This window comes from Crocodylus siamensis, chromosome 5 (genome assembly GCF_052110815.1).
Source record: "Crocodylus siamensis isolate JL-2025a chromosome 5, ASM5211081v1, whole genome shotgun sequence".
Lineage (NCBI taxonomy): Eukaryota > Metazoa > Chordata > Crocodylia > Crocodylidae > Crocodylus > Crocodylus siamensis.
In genome coordinates this window covers 80,452,338-80,476,543 of record NC_143399.1, presented here as the reverse complement: position 1 = coordinate 80,476,543, position 24,206 = coordinate 80,452,338, and the positions used below count along the sequence as shown (strand labels likewise).

At 43.5% G+C, this 24,206-nt stretch overlaps 1 protein-coding gene across 16 annotated transcripts in view; it reads left to right on the top strand.

The window, feature by feature from the left end:
* TNS3 (tensin 3) overlaps positions 1–23,679 on the top strand; it is a 505,358-nt gene extending 481,679 nt beyond the window's left edge. For all 16 annotated transcript variants that reach the window (XM_090049504.1, XM_090049500.1, XM_090049503.1 and 13 more), the window contains 7 exons: positions 2,561–2,656; positions 7,050–7,127; positions 9,615–9,692; positions 15,950–16,118; positions 18,219–18,287; positions 18,409–18,435; positions 20,060–23,679. In XM_090049504.1, the coding sequence (XP_089905630.1) occupies positions 2,561–2,656; positions 7,050–7,127; positions 9,615–9,692; positions 15,950–16,118; positions 18,219–18,287; positions 18,409–18,435; positions 20,060–20,204 (662 nt within the window). In that variant the 3' untranslated portion in view covers positions 20,205–23,679. The remainder of the gene's footprint in view (positions 1–2,560; positions 2,657–7,049; positions 7,128–9,614; positions 9,693–15,949; positions 16,119–18,218; positions 18,288–18,408; positions 18,436–20,059) is intronic.
* The last annotated feature ends 527 nt before the right edge of the window (positions 23,680–24,206 follow it).

Sequence of the window (24,206 nt, the reverse complement as noted above, 5' to 3'; positions counted from 1 at the left end):
GGGCCAGTCCAGCAGGGTGCCGCATGCAGCTCATGCCCCAGGCTGGTCCCCCTGTGCTGCATGCCAGCCACTCCATTCCTGTGTACTGCATGCAGGTTGTCCCAGTGCTTGCTGTGCACGAGATTCATGGGGCTGGCATGGTGTGTGCACTGCCTGCAGTGCACAGGCTGGTCCCAGCGCTGCACAGGACATCTGGGCCATGGGCTGCATGTAGCACCCTGGACTGACCCCCTGTGCTGACTGCGGTGCTGGGTCTAGCCCATGCACTGCAGGCAGGGCACACTCCATGCAGGCCCCACACACTGCATGCACAGGAAGCCCTGGAGTGGGTGCATGCTGCGTATAATGTGTGGTCTGGACTTAGCACCATGGTCACTGCACAAGGGGTTTATCGCCATTCATCCCATAGACCATCCTGCCCAGGGAACCTCATCCAACCTGTAGGGCCAGATGAGTTTGATATCCTTGCCCTATCTGTCACTCCTGAGAGGGAAAAGTGAAAAGAACATACCAACACATTTGTGCCTGTGCAGTACTTTGGATTATGAATGTGATTGGTGTAAAGCAAACAGGCTGTCTTTCCTGCTGCTACTACTCTCTTTCAAAACCTTGTGGGCAAGTTTGTGTCATCAGAAGCTAATGAGCTAATATGCTTCTACATTCGGTCTCTCCCTGACCGCTAATGATTAGAAATCAGCAAGTGCCCTGAACCTTGAGTATTAATATCCCTTTTTATGTCGTATGCCATTAAATATGATACCTCTGGGTATTTTTAATGTCTGTATTTGAATTTAAGTTCTCAACCTCTTCCTGTGGCACTGAGGTCCACAGTCTTAATTATCTGCTTTTAGCAGTTTTACATTTGTTACTTTCTGGTTTCATTCAATATCCTTTTAATCTTGCATTACAAGATAGAGAGAACAGAAGTTCCTGGTGCCTCTTCCTTGTAACATTCGCTGTTCTATGTCCTTTTGTCACATGCTCCCTTTTCTTTCTCTTGTTACTAAAGATAACAGCAGTCTTTTCAATTTCTCACTATGAGTTTTCTCAGGTTCTTGTGCATTCCTTTCTCTGAACCCCTCTGATTCTCCAGTACCCTTCTTGATGTGACAAGAACTGCATGCAGGATTCCAGATGAGAGTTATATAATGATATACTCTTCTTAGTCCCATCCCACACTTCTGTGATTACAGGGGTACTCTGAACAGAATTCTTTTTGGGAGTTATATATGCAACTACTGAGTCTATTTCTTGCTCTTAACTGGGAAGACCAAGCTGTAGACACCAGGACATTGCAGACATTGTTGACACTTCTTTACTACTTGCTATGACTTACCTATCCTACTTCCTCATGCCAGGGGAAAATAAACTCATCCCACCCTGCCACTGCTTTCTTTCCTTATGGCATTGTGGGATTGTGAGGCATCTAGATCTTCTCTGGTCATCTTTGAGAGCAAACTTTTGCTTGCCAATTTTTGCTGGTATTACAGTTCTTGCTATACAAATTATTGTGTTCATTTATGCTGACTTGAACATCCCCAGAGGAATGTGGTTTCTGGATGTCATGTGCCTTCTAGTCTGTGACTGATAAGGCTGGAGACAAAAGGATGTTTGTAATTCTTTTGTTCAAGTTTGATCCCCTCGGTTGTTGGGGGGATCAAACTTTGACCCATTGCCAGAGAGTGATCCTTTCATTGTACAAGGTTTCTCCAAATTCCTGTAGTCAGTGTTCTTAATGCCAAGTGCTGAAACACCATGAATTGGGCCTTCAAAAATAGCTTAAAATACATGAGATGGTTAACAGTGATAAATAATTGTTGGGTGTGGGATTTACATCATCCAATTTGAATCTTTACATTTATACTTGAGTTATGGTTTCAAGAATTTATCTGCAACTGCGAGGAATTGAAACTTTTTTTTTAAATCTAAACTAGCTCTAGAAAACCAAGCTACTTCTATAATTGCCTCTCCAGGAGCTGGGGCTTCGGGTAGACATCAAATATTGTGAGATTCACAGTAAAATTGAGAGAGTCGGTAGCACTGTATTTGTGCACCTTTTATTCTGCTGCTTTAATCTAAATACAGACCTATTTTCCTTTATTTTATCCTCTTGCTGTATCAGGCACCAGTTATTCTCACTGACCTTTTTATTTTGCCATTTCTCTTCTTAACTACTATTGCAGTTTGCTTTGATTTACTCTTCAGCCCCATCCATTTCCTCCTTTGCTCTCAGGAGGTAAGAAACAAACCATCTGTTTTCTCTGACCTTCCAGTTAGTACAGAATAACTGGGGCATGTCCTAAATGTATTGAACAGTTGTACTCATCTGGGTACTGATTGTTTCCAATCTTCAAAACCTGTAGAGTGCACTCGCATGTGCTACAGTGTGTCCTTTTCACTGTAGATTAAAACACAGAAGTGGTGCAACTAATAGACTGTTTGCTTGCTTTGTATAAAGAATTCATTTGTCCAAAGGAAACCACCATCATAAAGACCGCTTGTTTTGTGAGTCCATCTCTTATTCATTGACTCCACATGTTTTGTTTTGTTTTTCCCACAGTTGGGGATTTGTCAAATGAACTCGTAAGGCATTTTCTGATTGAGTGCACCCATAAGGGAGTACGATTGAAAGGATGCCCAAATGAGCCATATTTTGGTAAGTAATGTACATCTCAGGATGTATAAAATGAGGGTATTTTAAATAAATCAAGACTGTTTTATGGTGTTAGGTGGCATGCAATAGGAGGGAAACATTTTCTGACTTGAGAGCTGGTTCCTACGTGGAACCTATTCTAAAGCTGTCATATAAATAGGGGTCTAACAATGCAGCCAGCCAATTTCATGGGCAGATTGCAGTGCCAGCCACTGATTGGCAGAGGGGTGGAGCCATATGGCAGGCAGCCTTCTCAGCTAATCAGCAATCAGCAGCGAGGGACAGGGGCAATGGCCTTTGTGCTGGCAGCCCCCCTTCCCTCCTGGCGGGCTATACGTCTGGGAAGATTTCATTTTTATTAAGGCCTTTTTCCCTCCCCCTCCTCCACAGAGATTGCCCAGTTTTGCAAAATCCATGCAATTGTGATTTGGGTAGGTCCCCACATATAAATGTAGTAGGGCTAGAGTGCTGCAATAGTTGTGATGGTCCAAGAAATGTATAAGAGGTAAGGAGTTGGTTTTTTGTTCATTTGTGATATCTTTTATTGGACCAAATGTATAACTGGAAGAGAACTTCGACAAACTTACTTCTTCAGATCAGACCGAAAGCATCCTTCTTACTCCATGTTATGTATGTATGTAAACATATATGTAATATATATTAAATATAAATATATAAACATCATACAAATTATCTTCTATACAGATTTGTAGGTATGCCTGCATGGTTTTAAGCTCTCTAGCTTGGGTGTTACACTAAGCTCAGTGGGCTAACCACCTAGTTATGGTTTTGGCTTTTTTTTCTTTGGCTGGACTGCTAACAGTACCTGAGCTAGCTTGTTTACAGTGACTTCAGAGTAGACATAGCCACAGAAGAAGTTCCAAACAAGCTGGACCATTGTAATAAAATGCATCACCTCTGCTGGACTGCTCTTTCTAGTAGAAGTATGTATAAAAATTACAGGTTATGTCACAAGCAAAGATGTCCCAAACCAAAACTGGAGTGAAGTGTGTGAACATTTGGTTTGAAAAGTATTTAAAAGCAGAGGTTTTGGTTCAGTTTTACCTCCAAGTGAAGTACTTGTCTAAAGCATGTGTATAGCCATTACCATAGTATCAGAGCCACTGTTACACTTTTATTCTATATATTCTCGCACATAGAGTCCTCATATCTTCATTTTCTTCTTTTTGGTGTTTAATAAGTTCCTGTTAGTTTTTGTTACCACCAGCCCAAAAGGGCTGTGTTGTGCCTGAGGGGGAGGCACTCCACTCATTTTATGTAGCGATTGTTTAATGCAAAATGCATAGAGAGCATTGGGAGCAGGGGCCAGAACCCAGCCCTCCTTGTCTTCTTCAAGAGCAACCACCTGCCCTGAACAAGAGGTTGAGAGTTGGGCCTGGAACTCAGGCTGCTTGGGAAAAGGTGGGTGACCTGCCCCTTCACTGCATTCGGCTGCAGTTGGCCAGCCTGCTTTTTCTCTGCCTAAGAAAATAGGAATATATGCATGGTTTATACACATTGTATTTAGTGTCTTAGACACCTAAAACCTGCGTACATGCCACTTGAATGTTTTAAAGGCTGAATCTGGGCCTTGGCTTCTTGGGTGACTCGCCAAAGAGTGCATAGGAAATTTGCAACAAAGAACTGAGCTCCCACGCTCCTCTCTAGCAATCATCTGATTTAGTAAATGCTGTGAGTATGTTGTGTGAGTGTCTTCTGTATGCCTAATAGAAGCAGCATTCCCTTCATATATTCTGCACTGTTCAAGGATTAAAGATTATCAGGCTTTTCAGATTGCACAGCTATCTAACCTGTAGGCCTGTGCTGATGCATGCTGGTGCAGTGGAGAACTTGCTCCCAATTTTTGGCCCATCTTAACTTCAGAGATACACACCATCTGTACAGCAACCAGTCCAAGTAGCCAGACCAAACATCAGACAGATTCTTCAGGGCTTGAGAACTCTTCGTGTCCTGTGAAGTGTCTACATAGCAACAGCAGAGATTAACCTTCTCACTACAGTGGGAGGACTTCACAGTGGCCCTCCTGCCCATCTCCAGGTTCACCTCTGACTATTTTCTTTTTCTATACAGCCATTTCTTCCTGCCCCATCCCTCACCTTCTACAAAGGAACTTTTTATAGCTGCAAGGGATGCAATTGAGCCCAGATCTACAAATGGTTGAGTACCCTCACAGCAGTAAGAAATGCAGGTCCTTAGCAATTGAAGGAATGGCTCGATTTTAAAAGTTTTTGATAATCTAAACAAAATGAGTTTTTTGATCCAGAACTCAGGTTTGATTGGAATATCTGTTAATATTTTTGAGTATCTGAAATTAAAGACTGATGTCTTCCTGCAGTAATAGACTGACCAACGCTGCATGTTCATTTAGGTTGCTCCCTACAATACAGAATGTAATGACAACATAAGATTGACTAAGATCTACTTACTTTAATGGAAACAAAGGGTGCAGTACTGCAGGTGGCTTTGAAAATCTGTGCCCTACTGCACAGTTGAAGCAAACTAAGGTTTAGGACATTCATTAAGAGGAGAAATGATTTAACTGGCGACACCATGCCTTGAGAAGTGAGGATTTCCTCTAGCTGTTTTTTTACACTACTAAGAACACAAAATGATTGAGTGCATTTTCCGGGCTCTTTCACTGCCTCAGAGTGTGACATCAGGCAAGTTAGTTAACCAACTGCTCTCATCTGCCTCTCAAAATTTCAACGACGGGCAAATTAATATTTGTAAAATGCATTATGGTCTTTAGGGCTAGAGACAGAAGTTACACACAAACCAGTTTTAAGTGACCAGAAACTGGTTTAAACCTGTAACAGAACAGAAGTTCAGTGTACATAAACCACTTTCAAAATGGCTAAAGCTGATTTAAAATAAACAGGATGGATATAATATCAGACTTAACTGATTTAGGTCAAACCAGTGTATGGAACTTTTGTCCCAGATCCCCTACTGATTCAAGTTAACTGGCAGTCCCCTAGCATCCCATGATGCCTTGCAGCCCTGGTCTGTGCCGTCTGCTCCAGCAGAGCAGTGCCCCCCCCAGTCACAGATTTGAGGCAGTAAAGCTTTTGTTCCCTAGGCTCTACCTGTGCCCATCAAAACAGCAGGATTAGGGGGCAGGGGAAGGAACCCCAGGCCCCCCTAGCCTGGATCTGCACAGCAGAAGGGGAGGGAAAGCATCTTCCATGGGGCATATCTAAAACTGGACTAAAAGTGACTTAGCCCCACCCCCCACCAGCTGCCCTTGCCTCAGAGGAGCTCTGGGGTTGGGAGCCCCCCACTGAGGCTGGGGGATCCTGCCTGCCCTGGCATGGAGGGACTTACTCGCCCACCTGTGGGGTCAGGGCCAAGCCCATTCGGGACCATACTGAGGGGTGGGAAGGGGGAGTCCCTGCAGGGCTTGGGGGACCTTGCCAGGGTCCAGGAATCCCCACTGAGGCACAGGGATCCAGCCAGCCCCAGACTGGGAGGGCAGCAATATGTTTGTGGGGCATGTGTTGGGCAGCAAATCAAAGATGAGTCCCACTGGGCTGCATTTGGGTGGCCTCAGTAGTGGCCAGCAGGCTGGGAGGCATTCTCTAGCACCCTCCCCCACAGCTTCTGGTACAGGCCACTGCAGGGGTCTGGCTGCCTTTCCAGTTTCAAAACTGAACATCAGTTCACTGTATTATTGGTTCAATCTATGCAGTTTAGAGAAACTTGTGATGATTAAATCAATTCAGCCTTAGGCTTTTTGGCTATCTATGTTTAACCTAGATAAAATGCACTAATGTGTGTATTATTAGGGCGTTTTGTATTTGAAACCTATCTCTGAGCTATTATAGTTAGTCCAATAAAACAGGGTCTGCCAACCTGTGGCATGGGTAGCATCTGTGTGTGCCATGCAGCAGATGAGAGAGGGAACAGGCAGCACAATGGCAGGTAGGGTAGGGAACAAAATGCAGAGCAGCGTATCAGGCAAAGGAAAAGATCTAGAGTGGCATTCAGGATGGGTGCAGGGCTAATCTGTGGCACACCTACCGAAATGGTTGGCCCCACCACAGTAAAAGATGTTACCAAACAAATCCTGCTTCTCTCTAGCTACTATTGTGATTGCCATCTTTCCATTTCAGCTAAAACCTAGTCAAATAGTATAGCGAGGTTTGCAGTTGTAATGCTAGTTAATGTAGATGGAATCAGTCATGTACAATGATGCAGAAATGGATCTGTTAAAAATTACCAAAAATGGCAGTTGTAAAAATGGATTAGGCACCAAGAAAATATTTTGAAAAGAAGTTTTTTTAGCCCATAAAATATTTGAAAGCAACATAACTCGTATACTTCTTTTTGTTCACTGAAGCCAATCTTGCATGTCTTGTTGCTCTTTTAACCACAGGGAGTTTGACAGCTTTGGTGTATCAACATTCCATTACTCCTCTGGCATTGCCCTGCAAACTACTCATCCCAGACAGAGGTAAGCTTGCTAAAATACAAAATAACGATGTACAGACCAGGGTTCTGTTTCAAACTAAATACATCTTTAGGCAGGTAAACATGTTCAGAACTTTACTTCTAACAAGAATGTACAAGAAAGGACATTTGTTTTATAAAAGTGGTTTCACTGTTGCTAGAGGCTCTCAAACAAGCTAGAGATGAGAACACACTAGGACTGTGATATTCTTGTAATAGTCATTCATGACTCGTGGCAATTAGTACTGCAGTCCAGTATTATTAAATATATATATTTCACCGGGTTAACCTCACCAAAGTATGGCTAGGTTCAACCACAAATCCTCTAAGAAAGAGATGTGGGAAAGATGCCCATAATGTGAAGTTGAGGGAAAAAGAAGCAGCCTTTTTGGGGCCCAAATGTTGCAAAAGAAATTATTATTAAGAACACATGTTAAGTGAGACTATTTTGGGCTGTGGTGATGCATAGCCCACTTTAAGACATCAACAAGATTCTTCTATATACTACTTGCCCCATAATTCATAATTGCACGTTTATTCTCCCAGATGCAATTGGTAGAAGAGGCATTGTTGAAATATTAAACATTCTTGTGGTGTTCTGTTGAACATGTAAAGGAGGAGATCCCAAAGTGCAGCTTGTGGACCTCTTGCAGACTGCTAAATGTTTCTATATGACCCATTATGAACATTTTGATAGTGCCCATCCTCATCAGAAACAACCAATTAGTGAAATGCAAGCTTTTGACTGTTCAGTAGTAATTTACTGACAAACCTTAGCAGCAGCCATGTGATCCAGGGTTAAGAGTAATTGAGGTCCTTTAAAATGGGCTTCGTAAACTGGAAGGGAATGTAGCTTCCTCTAAAGCCCAAAAAGATACCAAAAAGCAAATGACTCTCAGTTATATGAGCTGGTATGACCCATTTTAATGGCAAGAAAAGCTGCATAAGACCTACTTAAACTTGAACTAAACAGTTCATGCTAGAATCTCCTTAATATAACCTTATCTTCATGTCGCCTCACCCTAAAAGATGGAAAAGCTTGAGCATCCACTGTGTGCTGGGCATGATTTCCAGCTCCTCACTCACAAACTGCTGGTAGTGCTGCATATGCTTAGTGAGCCATGAATTCTACCATGTGAGCACAGGCTCTGGTGGCAGTGTCACAGTGCCATATGAGTCCCCACTTTGACTGGCAATGGATTCCCTGTAGCAGACCTTATGACCTGAACAGTGCTTGAAGGCTTTCTTGAAAGAAGACAGCAGGCTATCCACACTGGGGATCTTCATGCGCTAGATATCACTTACTAGAACAGAACGTGCACATTGCAGATGACATGAACAGCGTTGGGAAGCATTCTTTGGAGCATGTAGGGAGAGTCTTGCACATATACAGAGTCTTGTACATTTCATTGTCAGATAGGAATGCTGAGATCTTGTTAAAGTCTACACTATAGTTGACAATTACCTTCACGATGGCTTGGGACACAGTAGAAAAATAGGAAATGTGAGGTGGACTGGTTCACTTTGAAACACAAGCAGGTCCTGGTTGGTCCAGCTCCCCAGTACAGACAAAATGTGCAGCACATATTTATCCTGAGGGTCAGCTTCATCAGTTACAGTGGAGAAGAAACTCTACTCTGCCAAGGTAGCCTTCATGGATTGTACATGTGAAGCAGCCACTGCAGGGAGATAGTCCTGGTGAAGCTTGTTGGCATGCAGAAAATTGCTGGCATTTGGCATATTTTTGTTCAAGTAGTCCCTTAACTTTGGGTGATCGAGTTTCTCCAGTGGGATGTTCACCGCCATGAAAGCCTCCATGAGGGAAAATGCTGCCTCTCACCTTGCCAAGCTGCTTTCTGTGGTCCTTTTAAACAGGGACAGCACGGTCACTTGCTTCATGCTCTATCCTTCAGCCTCTGCAGCATCCTTCCTCTTCATATGTCTCGGACTCCCAAGTGCCAGTCTGTGCTGGTTTTCCTGGATCCATCCAGAGTTATATTGCAGGAGGTACAGATGAGTCTGCCTCTGTCTGCATGCAAGGTCCCTGCAGAATACTGTCTTGCACAGTCCAGCACTGAAACATATTTGGCCATCTTAGAGGATTTCTTGTCAGCGACATACTGAAGAAGAATATCCCTCATGCAGGAGCATGCGTGCTACAGGAGCATGTGTGTGGGCACTTTAAAAGCTGACACCAAAACCCTCCCATTTCCCTGGTTGGCCCACGACTGGCTCCTGGACTGAGCCTAGGTCAGGGGCTCAGCCTCCAATTTCCTCCTCCTCCCCACCTTTCCCTTCCTCTGCATTTCAGAATGTAAGGGCTTCCTGCCCTTTTCTCTGCTCCGTTGCATTTAGAAAATTACTTACTGTTTCTGGCCAAGGATTGTCCAGCATATGATGTCATAATTTCAAGAACAAGACTGTTGACCATTCAGATTGGTATTGTAACATGGATGGAGAAATCAATGTAGAAATCAATTTCTATTTACAGACCCATTGGAGGAGATAGCAGAAACTTCTCCACAGACTGCAGCAAATTCAGCAGCTGAGCTCCTAAAGCAGGGTGCAGGTAAGTAAATTTCCCCAGTGTTTGATTTTACTCTGTTCTTGAATGCGTCTTGCAGGCTGAGGGAAGAGTAAGGATGATAAAAGGGGAGTAGGTAAATCAGACTGCTACACTGGCTCTATGGAAGTGAGGAACAGTGCAGTTTTTTCCTCTAGTGGCTGATCTGTAGAGTCCATGGGGCTTTACAGCCACTACCAGCTGAGTGGTAAAGGCCAGTGGTCAAGGACCCAGGTGTTCAGTCCTGTTCTCTGGGCAAGCAGGGTTTATCTAGCTGTCTGCAGGTGGCATATCTTACATGAGTGATAACCTTTTATTTATAGCCAATGTGAAAATGCTTTTTCATTTGTCATCTGAGATAGTCCTTTGCCAAAAAATACACTGCTTAAGGACTGCCATCATCTTCTGCCAAGTGGCATTTTCTAATGCCACTCAGAGTAAGGTTGCCTTAGCTAGCTAGGTGGCATACTGTTATGCCATGACAAGCTGTCTCAGCCCCCATTCCGGTGGGTACACCCTTAGGGCATAGGAAGATCCAGGAATTTGTAAAGAGGGTGTGGGATCACTGACCAGTTCTGCAGGGGTAGATATACCCCCCTGCTCCTAGCCTCCCCCCAGCCCCATGGGGACAAGTGACCATGCAGCAAGAGCTGCAGCAAGAATTTGTTTTTTTTAAGTCCCTGAATCAGGTAAAAATCCCACTCCCACACCCTCAGCACCCTGTCCCTTCCCCTCCATGCTTGGCAGTACATGGCATCCCTTCCCCTCAATTTTCTTCCTCTCCCCTGCCCCTGCCTATTGCTGATTCCAGCTGACCCCAGGAACAGGGGGAACTCCAGAACTGCTCCTTCCCCACTCCAGCTGAGCTGCATGGGGTGCCAGGCTCAGCCAGCAACAGCAGCAGCAGAGCCAGCAGGCAGGTTCCCCTTCCCGTGCCTGCTCCCAGCCTGGCAGGGAACAGCTCGGAGACCAAGCAGGGAGGTGAAACCCACCTGTCACTGCCATTGTCCTCAGCTGAGTCTGGCTCCCTGCTGGAGTGGGACAGAAGCAGCTCTGGAGGTTCCCCTGCCTCTTGGTCAGCCGGGGACAGCAGCAAGTGGAGGAGTGGGAAAGTGGGAGGAAAAGGGATGTGCTACTGAGTATGGAGGGGAAAAGACGTGGAGGGTTGGGTTTTTTTCTTACTTGTTTTAGGGACTTGAGAAAGTCCCTGGCTGCTGTTCCTGTGATGTGGTGTAAGACCAAACCACTCTCCCCCCACCCCCGGATCTGCCCCTGCCCTGGAGAAAGGTACTATCATATCCCACTGATTTCCTGGTCACTAGAATATCATTCAGGCTTCACTGAGTCACACCTTGGGTTCAGTTTGGTGCCCAGTGACACAGTGGTAGATGGCAGGGTATTTATTACATTAGCCACCTGTTTCCTTACAGCTTCCCCAAATGCAGAAGCACAGATTGAAAGATCTTGGGGCAAGGGGTTTCCTGCAGCTGCTCTGACCTGTTGCAAAGCATTCGGCACAGAAAAATACCATGCTAAACAGCACTGCTGCGTAATTGGGAAGCAGTCTATTTTGACAATAGAAATTGCAGTGGTGCTTTGAATTGAGCAGGAATGTGTGGCTGAGGTAATAGTCAGCATTGGCCAAGCTGTGCTGGAAATGCGCATGTGTTGTCATTTGTCTGCCACTACTAGTCATGGATGTTGTGGCCACTAAAGGAAGAGCCAAGGAGGAGGAATTTGAAAGGAAAAGTTGCTCATCGTAGAAGGCATGCATTTATTCTCAAGATCCAGCTGGGTTCTCATTGTCCAGGCAATGTTTAACCTTCTTAGAGCAAAGAAATAACTGTATTTCTTTTATTTCTTCCACGAATAGTTAGCAGCGGCTACATATGGGAAATGTCATCTTAAAGATAATGTGAAAATGAAATAATTGTCTAATTTTGATACAGTGACCTAGAACCTAAATAGGAAAGGCCATTTGGGGATCCAGTGTCTTTGCCCTACTACTTGGAATGCCTTGTTCAAACACTGGTAGCCTGCATCACTTCACATTAACTTTGTTTAGTTCAAACATTTTTCACTCCTGTCACACAAACATTCTTGATACTGAGTTCAGTATTAATTAAAGCTGTCACTCCAAGCAGATAGTCAACGTCTTGTCTAAACAGCAGACCTTACATGTAAACAACTATGGCTTGGTAAATCAGATGAGACAACCCTATACACTTACTGCAACCTGAAAAGGCCAAGTAAAGATATGTGCTGCTAGGTTACCCATTTCTGTAGCTAAATCAGAAAGGAGAAGTAGAGAGTGCTCTCTTCCTTACCGTGAATGTGGAACTCCAAAGTACCAGCCATGGAGCAAAGAAAAGAAAACTATACTGTAGGGTGAGTGCCCTCCCATGGTCATCTTTCCTTTGTGCTTGCTACCAAAACTGATGCTATGGAATCACTAGCATTCAGGTTCTCTGTGCATCAGTTCAGACCACAAATTGTACACTTAAATTAAAAATTCTAGTCTGCTCCCATTGAAAAAAAATCCTATGTCCCACTGCCATTATCTTATTTTTTCCTGATGCCTTCCAAAGCTCGAAGAAACCAGGCACTCTGTTACCATATTTTATTACAGCAGCTGCTGGAAATTGGAGTGTGCATTATATGCAAGAAATATGCTAAGAACTGTTTCTGCCACCTACAGAGCAAAAGCAAAAGTAAAATCCACATAGGGTCTGCAGGGAGCAGACAACAATAAGCAGGCTCAGTTTCCCGGCGGCTGCTACTCAGTTACTTATTATGATGAAACATCTTTTTTTCTTCATTCTGCCTTTCAAAAACAAGGTGCCTGTCTTATTCCAGGGTGCACTGTATGTGAGAAAATATTGAGTTTATCCAAATTAGGGAAATGCACACAGATTTTAGTGAAGGACAGTTGCAAAGGAGTAGCCCCATATCGTTCTCTCAGTGGAGAGTGTGCCTTTGATGCAACTTTGTCACACTCCAGCCAGCAGCCTGTGCAAGTGTAATGCTACATGTCAGACCTTGGCCTGAATGAGTTGCATTGTAATTAATTCAAGCAAAGTGACTGAGGCAATAACTGAACATGGTTTAGGATTTTTTTTCCACTCATAATGAGGGAATCTACTTGAACCAGATGAAATCTAAAAGCAGATCATTGGTACATATCACTGCATTTTTTCCATCTCTTCCATCCTTTTATTTAAACAACTACCTGTGGACCAAATGCATTCCAACTTTCAGTCCAAGCAGAGGCCACTGGATTTTAAAAAACAGAAATGTGCCCAGTATTTTTTCTGGAATGGCAAACTTGTTAAATCTGTGTAAAAACAGTGTGTACTTTGAAAGTGTCAGAGCATAGGGAAGAGTCTTTCCCCAAATTACAGGGGAGCCATGTGTAAAGCACAGCTGTTCATTTTCTGACTTTTTAAGGAGGGAGGCATCGTGCCAATATTTGAGACAAGGGCGTAGGTTGTAGCTGTGTTCATCTAAGAACATAGGCAGACAAGGTTCTTTGGATAAATCTGGTATCTTTTTAGACCAACTAAATAGTTGGAAAAAATTTTCTTTGCAAGGTTTCAGGTTTAAAAACCCTTTGTCAGGCTGAGGAAGCATCTGCAGTTGGTGTGCACTCTTCATTCCATCCAGGAAGAGGACACACCAACTACAGATGCTTCCTCAACCTGATGACAGGTTTTTAAACCTGAAAGCTTGCAAAGAGAAAAATTTCCAAGTATTTAGTTGGTCTAATAAAAGAATATTTGAGGCAGTGTTTTAACGATGCTAATTAATGACACTAACATAATTATCAAGTTTAGTACAGATACCTATGTAAATATTTGTGCCAGCTGAGTTAACCATTGGCATGTGTTTATCCCGTGAAATGGGTGTTGATTGGACTGTAGCGGAGGACTAAACAAGCTTTGCAATTTCAGAGTTTCTTTATATACAGAAACTATTTGGGATTATCTAAACTGTGGGCTCTGATTCAGCATAGTAATTATGTGTGCCTCTAACTTAAAGAAAACAACTTGTTCTCTTAAGCAGCTTGCTGGGTTGGGGTCCTAACACACATTCTAGTTCTGTATGGAAGGTCAGGTTTCAGGTGCCAGAAAAATTATCAGAAGGTTTAAAACCCTGTGGGCCACAGATAATATGGATGTATTGAAACACAAATGGAGTAGATGGCTATAAGTCAGAACTTTATGGTTTTATTACATCTCTGCTGGAATTATAGATATAGACCTCTTGAGCATATATTGACAACATTTTATAGGAGCGGGACATTGGCTGTTGTGGTTCCTCTGCTTTACCTGTGGCAGGTTAGGGTGTTAGGTCTATGCTGGGTCAGGGTTGATGGTAGTCTTATGTAGAGTTCAGATTAGGGTGGACAAGTATTTGGGCCTAAGTGGCATGTAGGGGGGTTTGATGAGCTGTCATGGGCCGGGCCAGCACCCTCCCTCCCCCACATTCCCAGTGCAGCTGCAGCCAGCAAGGTGCTGCTCTGTTCCCCTCACCTCCAGTAGGAGCCGCCTGGCTCATGCTTCCCCCGCCTGCCTGCGGAAATCAGCATAGCAGGGGCGGGGGCGGGAGGAGGAACTGCTGCTGGAGGTGAGGGGAATAGAGCAGCACCCAGCTGGCAGCAGCCGCACCAGAAACATCCCTGCTGGAAGCTGTGTACGCTGCGGGGGCCTGGGCTGGCAGGACTGTTGTGCTGCTCTCACCTCCAGCTGTGGCTTCCCCTCCTGCCCCTGCTAAGCCACTCTGGGTGGGTGGTGGGGGGAAAGCTTCAGCCAGGCGGCTCCTCCTGTCTCAGCACATGGGGCTCCAGCTCCCAGCTGCCTTCCACCATTTCCAGCTGCCCACAGGTGGCTGTTCATTGCACCGGGGGGCAGGGAACAGTAGGTGGAAGGAGTTGGGTGGAAGGCAGCTGGGAGCTGGAGCCAGAGCTCCATGAACTGAGACAGGAGCTGCCTGGCTGAAGCTCCCCTGGCTCAGAGCAGTGCAATAAGGGCAGAAGCAGCAGGAGGAGGTAAACGAAGCAAAACAGCCCTGCCGGCCCAGGCCCCAGCCAGTGCATGCAGCTTCCAGCGGAGCTGTTCCTAGTGCAGCTGCAGCCGCCAGGGTGCTGCTCTGCTCCCCTCACCTCTAGCAGCAGGCCCTCCTTTCACTCCTGCCTCTGATGCACAACTCTAGGTGGGTGGCGGGGGGGAGGAAGCTTCAGCCAGGTGGCTCCTGCTGGAGGTGAGTGGAGCAGAGTAACACCAGGAACAGCCCTGACAGAAGCTGCACGCGCCAGTCGGGACCCAGGTCAGCAAGCAGCTGCCCTGGCTGGAGCGATTGTGGCTTGGCCCATGCATAGCACTATGGGGGCAGCTGTGGACTGGATCCAGTCAATTGGCAGGCTGTATTTGCCCACCCCTGGTTTAGATTATGGTTGTATAGGATAGTTTGGATAACGATTATTCTGCCTCAAGCAGGAGTTTGGACAAGATGACCTCTGGAGGTCCCTTCCAGCCCTAATTCTCTATGACTTCATGTCCCCTTAGGACTGTCATTGAACTCCCAAAAAAAGACAAAGTCTGAATTAGACGCCATTTAAAAAAAGGGATGTACAAGATCAGAAATAGTTATTTCATTCTTCTTAAAGTTTCTGTTTGCATGGAAACTACTGAATACGTAAATCACTAAAGAAGCAGAACTACATAATAATGCTAATTTCTTCGTAGGGAGAAAATGTTCTTGTTGTCTTGCCAAATGAGTGAATAGTTTCCTTTGACTGAATGCACTTCAGATATAACTTGAAAGCATGATTATCTGTGAACTGACACTGCAAAACTGTGAACCCTGGTATTTCTATATTAGCTGCAGTAATTGAGTTTCAATGTGGAATGCTGACATTCCCCTCCCACAGCCACATTTTTGCTGTAGTCAGTCTTAAGAGTGAGTGCCCTTACTCAGTGCTGTTTTTGTTGTCTGTCATTTGGATTTCAAAGGTACCTGCAAGTAAAGGGCACTGCAGTATTGCGGGTACTGTAAAGACTTATCATCAAAATGTCAGACACCTTTGCCCCGAATGTGTACAATGTAGATTAAAAAAAACAAAAACTAAAGTGGAACTTGACAAGTTAAAGGAGAAGCTAATGAAATAACCCTGAAACTAGGCAGGAATCCCAGAGAGAATCAAGCAGGAGCCTTTTAAGCAAAGACAAAGATAACTCCTGAAACCTTTCCCTTGTTCTTCGCAGCATGCAATGTCTGGTACCTGAATTCTGTGGAAATGGAGTCTCTTACAGGCTACCAAGCAGTGCAGAAAGCCCTGAGCATGATGTTGATACAAGATCCTCCTCCCATCTCTACTGTGGTCCATTTCAAGGTGTCTGCCCAAGGGATCACATTGACGGACAATCAAAGAAAGTGAGTGAAGTCCAATTCTGACTCTGGTCTGACGCTACGACACTAATAAAGCTGCTGTGAAATAACTGTGTCTAGCCCTATTCAGCACTGCAGTCTACTTGCAGCTCAGACACAGTAGTGCAGTTATCCTTGGTCTAAATGACAACAGCAGATCCATCCCAGAGCATGCACTCTCTACAGTAGCAGAAAGCAAATCTTGAGTTGTTACCACTTTCTCCAAATGGCCCCTCTCCTCTCCAAATGATAGCAGTCCTACAGCATTATTTTCAGAGAACAGGAGGTAATTCCAGTGCTCAGGACAGCTTTTGCCATCCACCGTACTTACTGAAATGGGCTGTGTTCTCTAGTTTGCTGAACAACGTTGGTGTAAGCAGACTCTGCTCTGCCAGTATTTAGGACATTGCTTGGGTGTGCCTCATGCTGGCAAGCTGCTCTTTTAACAATTAAATTCCATTTGCTCTCTACTGAAGACTGTGAGGGTCTTTAGATTTCAAAATGCATATGAAACACCTTGGTTTCCATGGCTCTGCAACCACTTGAGGTAGGTCTGAATCTAAAGAGGTAAACCTCAAGCCAAAATTTTCAGTAAATAAATGCTTAAACTTAAATCCTTAATGTGGTGTGATTTCTCAAAGGTTCCCAAGTGCTTACATCTCCCACTAAAGTCACCTCTGTTTAGGTGTCCAGCTTTGGACACAGGATTTTGAGAATCTTGGTGCTCTGACTTACTTTGGAAGCAAGTTTTATGTTCTGTTTCTTGTGAGCCATTATCTTTACATTAGTACTCTGAGCAAAAAAATATAGCTGCTGAATTTACAGAGATGCAGCTATTCAGTTCTCTTATTTCATTACTTTTATTTTCAAAGTATTTAAATGAGTTGGTCCTCACATACTGTTTTGCTAGATAAATTCAGGCCTTGAATAAGTATTCATTTCTAGCAGAGGAAATTTTTGAAAAATGTTGAGTGCTGCTACTGGATCCCAGAGTCCAAAAAAACCCACGCTAAAAAAAGCAGTGCGGCACATGTGGCAGCAGCATGCTTCGGCTGCTGGCCAAGCTTCCTGCTGTGGCTGCAGTCCCAGGAAGAGCCCCCAGGACCCTGTGTAGGCTGCTGAGGCCAGCACAGTTGCTGGCCTCGACCTCCCCTACCCCACCCAGGATAACCTGCAGCACACCAGAGCACGTAGCACAGGTGTTCCCTAGGGACAGGGTGCCACAAGGTGTGCTGCTGCTACTTGTCCCTGGGGAAACAAATGTCCATGTTTGTCTGGATGCATCCTGCAAGTACCATGTAGGTGGAGCTTCTTCCCCACATGGCATTTCAAAGCCAGTGCCTTCAGGCCTTGCAGAAGTGGAGGGAACAGCAGGGCAAAGCACCTACCTGTTACTCAGACCTGGTACCCAGTTTCTGGTCTGGGGAAGAGGCAGGGATCATTATCCCACTGCTTCCTTCCCCAAGTGCATGCCCCGTAGAGTCCCTGCTGCTCTTCTCCCCTCCCCTCCCAGATCAGACTGGGAAGGAAGTGTACAGGCATTCTTAAATGCGAGAGAAACTCTCTTGCAAAGGAGATCTTCCAGGGTGATGCGTGGACAATCTTCTCCCAGAAAGGGCATGTTTCCGCCAGGAAAAATTGAATGAATGTTTGTACACTTGTCATTTCTACCAGGGGGATGATGATTCTCCTAGTAGAAATGTAACAGCTATACCTGGCTACAGTTGTAAGAAAAGGCCTTATTTTTTTTAGTGAGGCCCTAGTCTTCCAAGTTGCTGCTTGTTTTCTAGAAGGCACTGGCACCTAACTGCTCCTGAATATGGAGGTGCTCGGGACCTGAGGACCTACCAAGGAAGACTTAGTGCATTGCAGAATTTACCCCTAGATTGGGAATGTCATTATCTGTGGAGCCAGATTCCCAGAAGCACCCGGCAGCTCCATTCAGGCAGGATCCTGAGCGCTTGAACTCTTTTGAAAATCTGGCCCCTTTTTACTATGTAAATGGGAGTGAGGTTCTTAGACGTCTGGTTCCTGGTATCATCTCTATTTCTGAAACCTTTTAGAATCTTAGGAATGCCTAAAACTTGTTTTATTTTCTCCCAACAGACTCTTTTTCCGGAGGCATTATCCTGTCAATACTGTTATTTTTTGTGCTTTGGATCCACAGGACAGAAAGTAAGGAAGATGAACACTTACTGTAATTTTGTGATATTGATGTTGTTGATCTACAAAAGCTAATGTGTTCTTTGTTTTTCCGTCTCTTGTTATTCCCCCTCTCCCCCCTGCACACAACAAGGTGGATGAAAGATGGCCTTTCAGCAAAGTAAGTCAATAGTGGTTCTCATCTGCATGTCTAAAGTATGTCTGTTGTGTAATGACAGGTAGCACTGCACGTTGTTGCAATGTCATCTCACACCACCCCACATTTAGTGTTTCTTCTCAACAGGTTAGTGAGACCAAGGATTGAAGCAACCAGGGCAGAAATACATTAGAGATAGTCCTTTCTAGCCTGGTTTGAAGCACTTTGTAGAGGTGTTATAGAGAAACTTGGTGTTATTTTTTCTAAGAAGATGGTAAGTTTGAAGACTGTCAGCCCTCTTGTCTTTAACTAAAGTGACACCAGTATGTCCCTTTTTTAAAAATGGGAATGGTCATATGGACTCTAGCATAGAGGCTTTTATTTTTAGGGTATCTTCTAAACTAACTACTTTCTTACTTGTCAGCAAAACAGCTGCTAAGAGGTGAAAGTAGTATCTGAGTCCAGTATAACAAGTCTGTTGACTTCCTCTGAATTCTAGGTGCTCAGCTACTCTGAGAAGTAGCTAGGGTCAGGAGGGACCTGAACAGATCATCTAGCCTGACCCCCTGCCACAGGCAGGAATGAATGCTGGGTTCACAAGACCCCAGACAGGTGATCATCCAACCTCTCTTGAATTTGCCCAAGGTAGGGACGAGAACCACTTCCCTGGGAAGTTGGTTCAAGATTTTGGCCACCCTAACTGTAAAAAATTGCTTTCTGATCTCTAACCTAAACCTGTTCTCCATCAGCTTATTACCATTGTTCCTCGTCACCCCAGGTGGTGCTGGGGAGAGAAGGGCTCTACCTATTTGCTGTTGATCTTCCCTGATGAGTTTGTAGGCAGCCACCAGGTCCCCCTTCAGCCTCCTCTTGCCCAGGCTGAAAAGGTTCAGGTCCCTCAGTCTCTCCTCATAGGGCCTGTCCTGCTGCCCTCTCACCAAGTGGGTGGCCCTCCTCTGAACCCTCTGCAGGCTGGCCACATTCCTCTTGGAAGTGCGGTGCCCAGTACTGGATGCAGTACTTCAACTGTGGCCTGACCAAAGTCACATAGAGTCATATAGAGTCACCAGTTGTGCCAGGATGGACACCCAAAACCTGCACAGAATTAGTCTGTGCTTTTTCAGTTGTAGGGATAAGTGCCTTGAGTGTGGCGGAGCAAGTACCTAAAGGGTGAGGCAGTGGTGGTACCAAAAATAGACACAAGCTCATTTGACCCTCAGTCCTCTGCCCTGCCCACCAAACAACATGATCTCCAATAAATTAATCTAGGTCAGGTTTAACTGATTATTTATTTTGGTCAGCCAGAATTAGAGCTGTGCTATAATCCCAGGCTCTCACTTAACACATTTCCATCAGTTGAACTTAGACTTCTTGACATAAGAGGCCAATACCATTATCCAAGCATTTTGGGGTGAGGAAACTGAGGCACAGAGAGGTGACGTGACTTGCTTAGCTTCATACAGCAGACCATGGGCAAAGCAGGAATAAAATAGAACCCAAGTCCCATTTGGTGTTCTCCCCACCAGACCACACTGCCTTGAAAGCCTTTTCTTCTTCAAGCAGTATTTTTTTCTGCTTCCAAAGCAAACTTGTTGCCATCTATCTGTCTGACTGTTTGCCTAACATACTTTCGTTTTGCCCTCTGCAGAGTGTTTGGATTTGTGGCAAAGAAGCAAGGCAGTCCCACAGACAATGTGTGCCACCTGTTTGCAGAGCATGATCCAGAACAGCCCGCCAGCGCCATTGTGAACTTTGTGTCAAAGGTTATGATTGGTTCCCAGAAGAAGATTTGAAGCCTTCCTGGCCTGCAGTCCAGAGCTCTTTGCTGACTCCAGGGAAGGCGATACAGGGGTAAAAGCATATTTGGGAATATGCAGCTACATCATCTGACCCTAACCACTCCTCAGCTGCTACACCTTCCACTGAAGGAAAGCAGAGGACAGTTCTGTCTCGCTAACAGCACAGAGAGTGTGCTCCATTCTTTGAAGACATTTCTGATCTATCAAAACATTGGGTTTTTCTATCAAAGGCAGAGTTGCAAACTAAACAAGTTGAGTATCACCAAAAGTCATGTAGCCCACATCTAAATTAAATGTAGAAGACTTTCCAGCAAAGGGATTTTAATGTATTTTCTTTTCTCAAAAAAAGCTTTTGCCCACTCATCAGATCATGCTACTTTTATGCTGAAAAAATGTTAGAACCACATATGTTCTCTTATACACTTGCCACAATCGCATCAATGGTAGCTATGGCCCATGCAAACAGATGTCCTTCAGAGAATGGGGGTCTGTGAAGGACCATTTGCTCTTCCCTTCATCTTTATATAGTAATAGTGGGAGCTGAACTTGGAAGGTGTAAGATATATGTTAGGTGCAGGTTAGTGCAGGGTAATTTCTTCTAAGGGTGCAGAGGCATGGCATTTTCAGGGCGTATGGCTAGGTTTGTGTGTGAGGAAAGCTGAGATTTTTAGCTTGTGTAATTTTAAAGCAGAGGAGCTGACCAAAAAAAAGGTTGTGCAGAAAAGTGTTCCATGACTGGATTTTTTTTTTATTATTATTATTTTTATACAAAAAGGTAAGCAGGGAAGATCTCTATTTTAATAATTGCAGGATAAAAATGAGGGAAAAGCAAAGAAGAAAATGATTTTGTATAATTTATATATTTTTGCTGGTGCCAGATTATTTATAGTAGACCTCAGATCTCAATATACTATATGGATATTCTTATACTAGTGCCATTGTTCTGCTTGGCTTTTCTAATACTATTTTGCCTAAATATAGCATGTTGCATGTGCTTTGCTGTAGTGAGTAGAGTTTCATATTCTAAGTCTTGTCTTACAGTGTTAAACCACGTCCCATCTCCCGTCCTTCCAGAACTAATGTTTTGACTATGACATAAGCTGTCCCGCCCCATAGTTACTTATGGTCATCCTTTCAGAAAATTTTTTCTTTTTTTTTATTTGTATGGACTGTATTTAAGTTTTATAGCTGAATTTTTAAATAATTTCTTGAGCCAAGATATCTAAAGGGAAAAATATATTTTGTTACTTTACCCCATTTCTAAGAGCTTTCATGTCATTATTTGAAAATCTGTCAGATGTATTTCATATGATCTTATAACCCAGTGTAGAGTACCCAGGTATATCGATAAAGGGATAAGCATTCTAGATACCTAAGTTTTACTTGGACTGCAGTTAGCCTTCATGTTGGGTAAAGTACTACAGACTATGGCAGGTTACTTGGGATAACCCCAGTAATAGAGAGGCTCCATTTGAAGTCCATAGTAAAATATACGTGTACTCCAAAGGGAACAGGATCAGGCCCAGAATTAGGTATTGGAAGTAATAAGGCACCAGGAATCAATATATTCATGACCTGAGGTATAAAATTGAGCAGGTTTCTGCATGCAGAACCGCATGAGACATTAGGCTGACTGATACCTGTCCTGGTGTAGAGGCTAACACAGTCAGACTCATCACAAGGCATGGTAAAATCATATAGTAAATAAGTAAAATTACCTACCTGCATCTGTTCTACCCTGATTTATTCCTATATGATTGTTCTTCTGATTTTTCATAAGGGCATCAAGGATTTTTTAAGAATTTCAAGAGCTGTGGGAACATGGCACAGGGACCGTGCACAGAATTGCGGCACTGTATGTAAATAGACAGATTAAGCAGTCCAAATCATAGCTACCGTTGAAGCAGCAAAGACAAGTGCCTAGACAAGTGCCTCTGATGTGTACCTGATCCCTTTATTCTTTTATCAAAGTTTCATTAATCTAATTATGTTTATATGCCACCTAAAAAGAATGTATGAATGTATTCAGGCTGTGGATGGTATTTTGGTGGTTTTTTTAATAAATTTGATCCCTGTCAAAAACATCATGGCAAATTGCCCAGGTAGGAATTCTGGTTGCTTCCAGTAGAGTAGCTAAACTACTACTACTCTCTGATTGCCCCTTTCTCTTGTGGTTTGATTTGGTGAATTAGCATCCTCACAAGCCAGGAGTCTAAATCAGTCCATTGCCCAGCTGTCAGACCTTCTACAGAAATGTCGATGAGAGTCCAGGTTTAAGTCCTTCAGTAGGAAGATCATGGGCATCATGCCTGCAGTGAAGCTTACCCAGTGAACACATCAAAATGTGCCCATTGCAACTTCAAATCCTATCTGTGTCCTTAGGAGTTAAGTTAGGTATGAGTGGGCATGTCTACATGTGCATTAATGTGTTTTAGTTAATGCACATTAAGTGTAGTATTTCCACTGTGAGATACTAGGAAAATGCACATTAGCCTGTCTTAATGCGCATTAACTAAAGAGCATGCTTTTTAAGTGATGCTTAATGTTCATTAAGTAATTAGCACTGTTAAAGTAATGCTTTAATGTGTATTAAAATAAGCTAATGCACATCAAAGCACACATGTAGACAAGCCCAATGTCTCTTAAATTAGGCCAACTTGGTGTTGGCCATTGACTAAGGGATGTTTCTCTGGCCTGAAGGTAAGAAGTTTGATTTTCAGTAGGTAGCTATGGCCATCTGGGGTTTTATTATTAATTTCTTGTGCATTATAAAGGCCTAACAAAGTCAGCAGTGACAGGCAGCCAAGGATTAAGAGTGCACTGCCGTTGGTGCTGGGCAAAGAATCCTGGTACTGCAGGCTTTTGAGGAGGAGAAAGTTGCCGTGATTACTATGAGGGTGTTTCTAATATGCATTCCTTTTTATAGTATGTTACCAGACGCTTTGTTTTCCTGAAAAACAATTTTTAAAACATACAAAATAGTACGTTATATACAATAGTATAGTATATATCTAAAAGTGCATTCGCCGAACTTCTTTTCATGGCAAATACAAGACTAATTAGTTATTGCAGCACTTTCTTTCCAAGGATTTTGGTAGATACGTATATGCAGCCTCATAAATAATGCCAGCAAGTTGCCACATGTATTTAGCCAGCGTCCTGTTAATCTGCTTGTTAAATGTACTGCTATAATCTTACAGTGTTAAACTACAGAACTGCTATAAGCCATGTTTTAATTAAATGGTTCCCATGTATCCAACAGTATCATTAAAATTCTGATGTTTCATTCTCTGCCTTACCTATTCGTGAATATTTTAACTTTTTCCTTAAAGAGTAAAAAGAAAAAACATCAACAAAAAAATCCAGTATGTAAATGAATGTTCTATAAATTTTTTGTATAGTCATTTTTCTGCTTTTTAAATATCACTTCTATTCAGATTATAATAAAATTATGATTTTGAAATCTCAATTTACAAAGCTAGAGGACAGTCTGTTTTGAGTTAAAAAAAAACTGTTGAAAAACAGATAAATAAGACATCTTTTTGGTGTGGTATGTGGAGCTCCTCTTTTATAAGAGTTTGTTTTCACTTAATATAGCAGTGTCAAGAGTAATGTGGTAACTGTGGTGGTCCAGGAATTGTGAGAGGCAAGGATTTTTTGGATGTTATCTTTTATTAAACAAACTGAATAGTTGGGATAAAGTTAGACAAGCTTTTGGGTAATACTGTACCCTTCCTATAGTCTCTGGGAGAGAAGTAGACACATCATTGCTATGTAACAGATGAAACAAAAGCTAAAACTCAATATGCAAATAAAACCCAGATAGAAGAGAAATTATCAGATAACAGGAGAAAGCGACTCTCCTGAATGATCTTGGCTAAGTGCAGAGGAAAAAGATGACAAAGTTGAGATGGAAATACAAAGCGCCCGAGCGAGGGACTAACAATCGAGGGATGGGGGAGAGGAGGGGAACGCGACTAGGTTACATACCATACA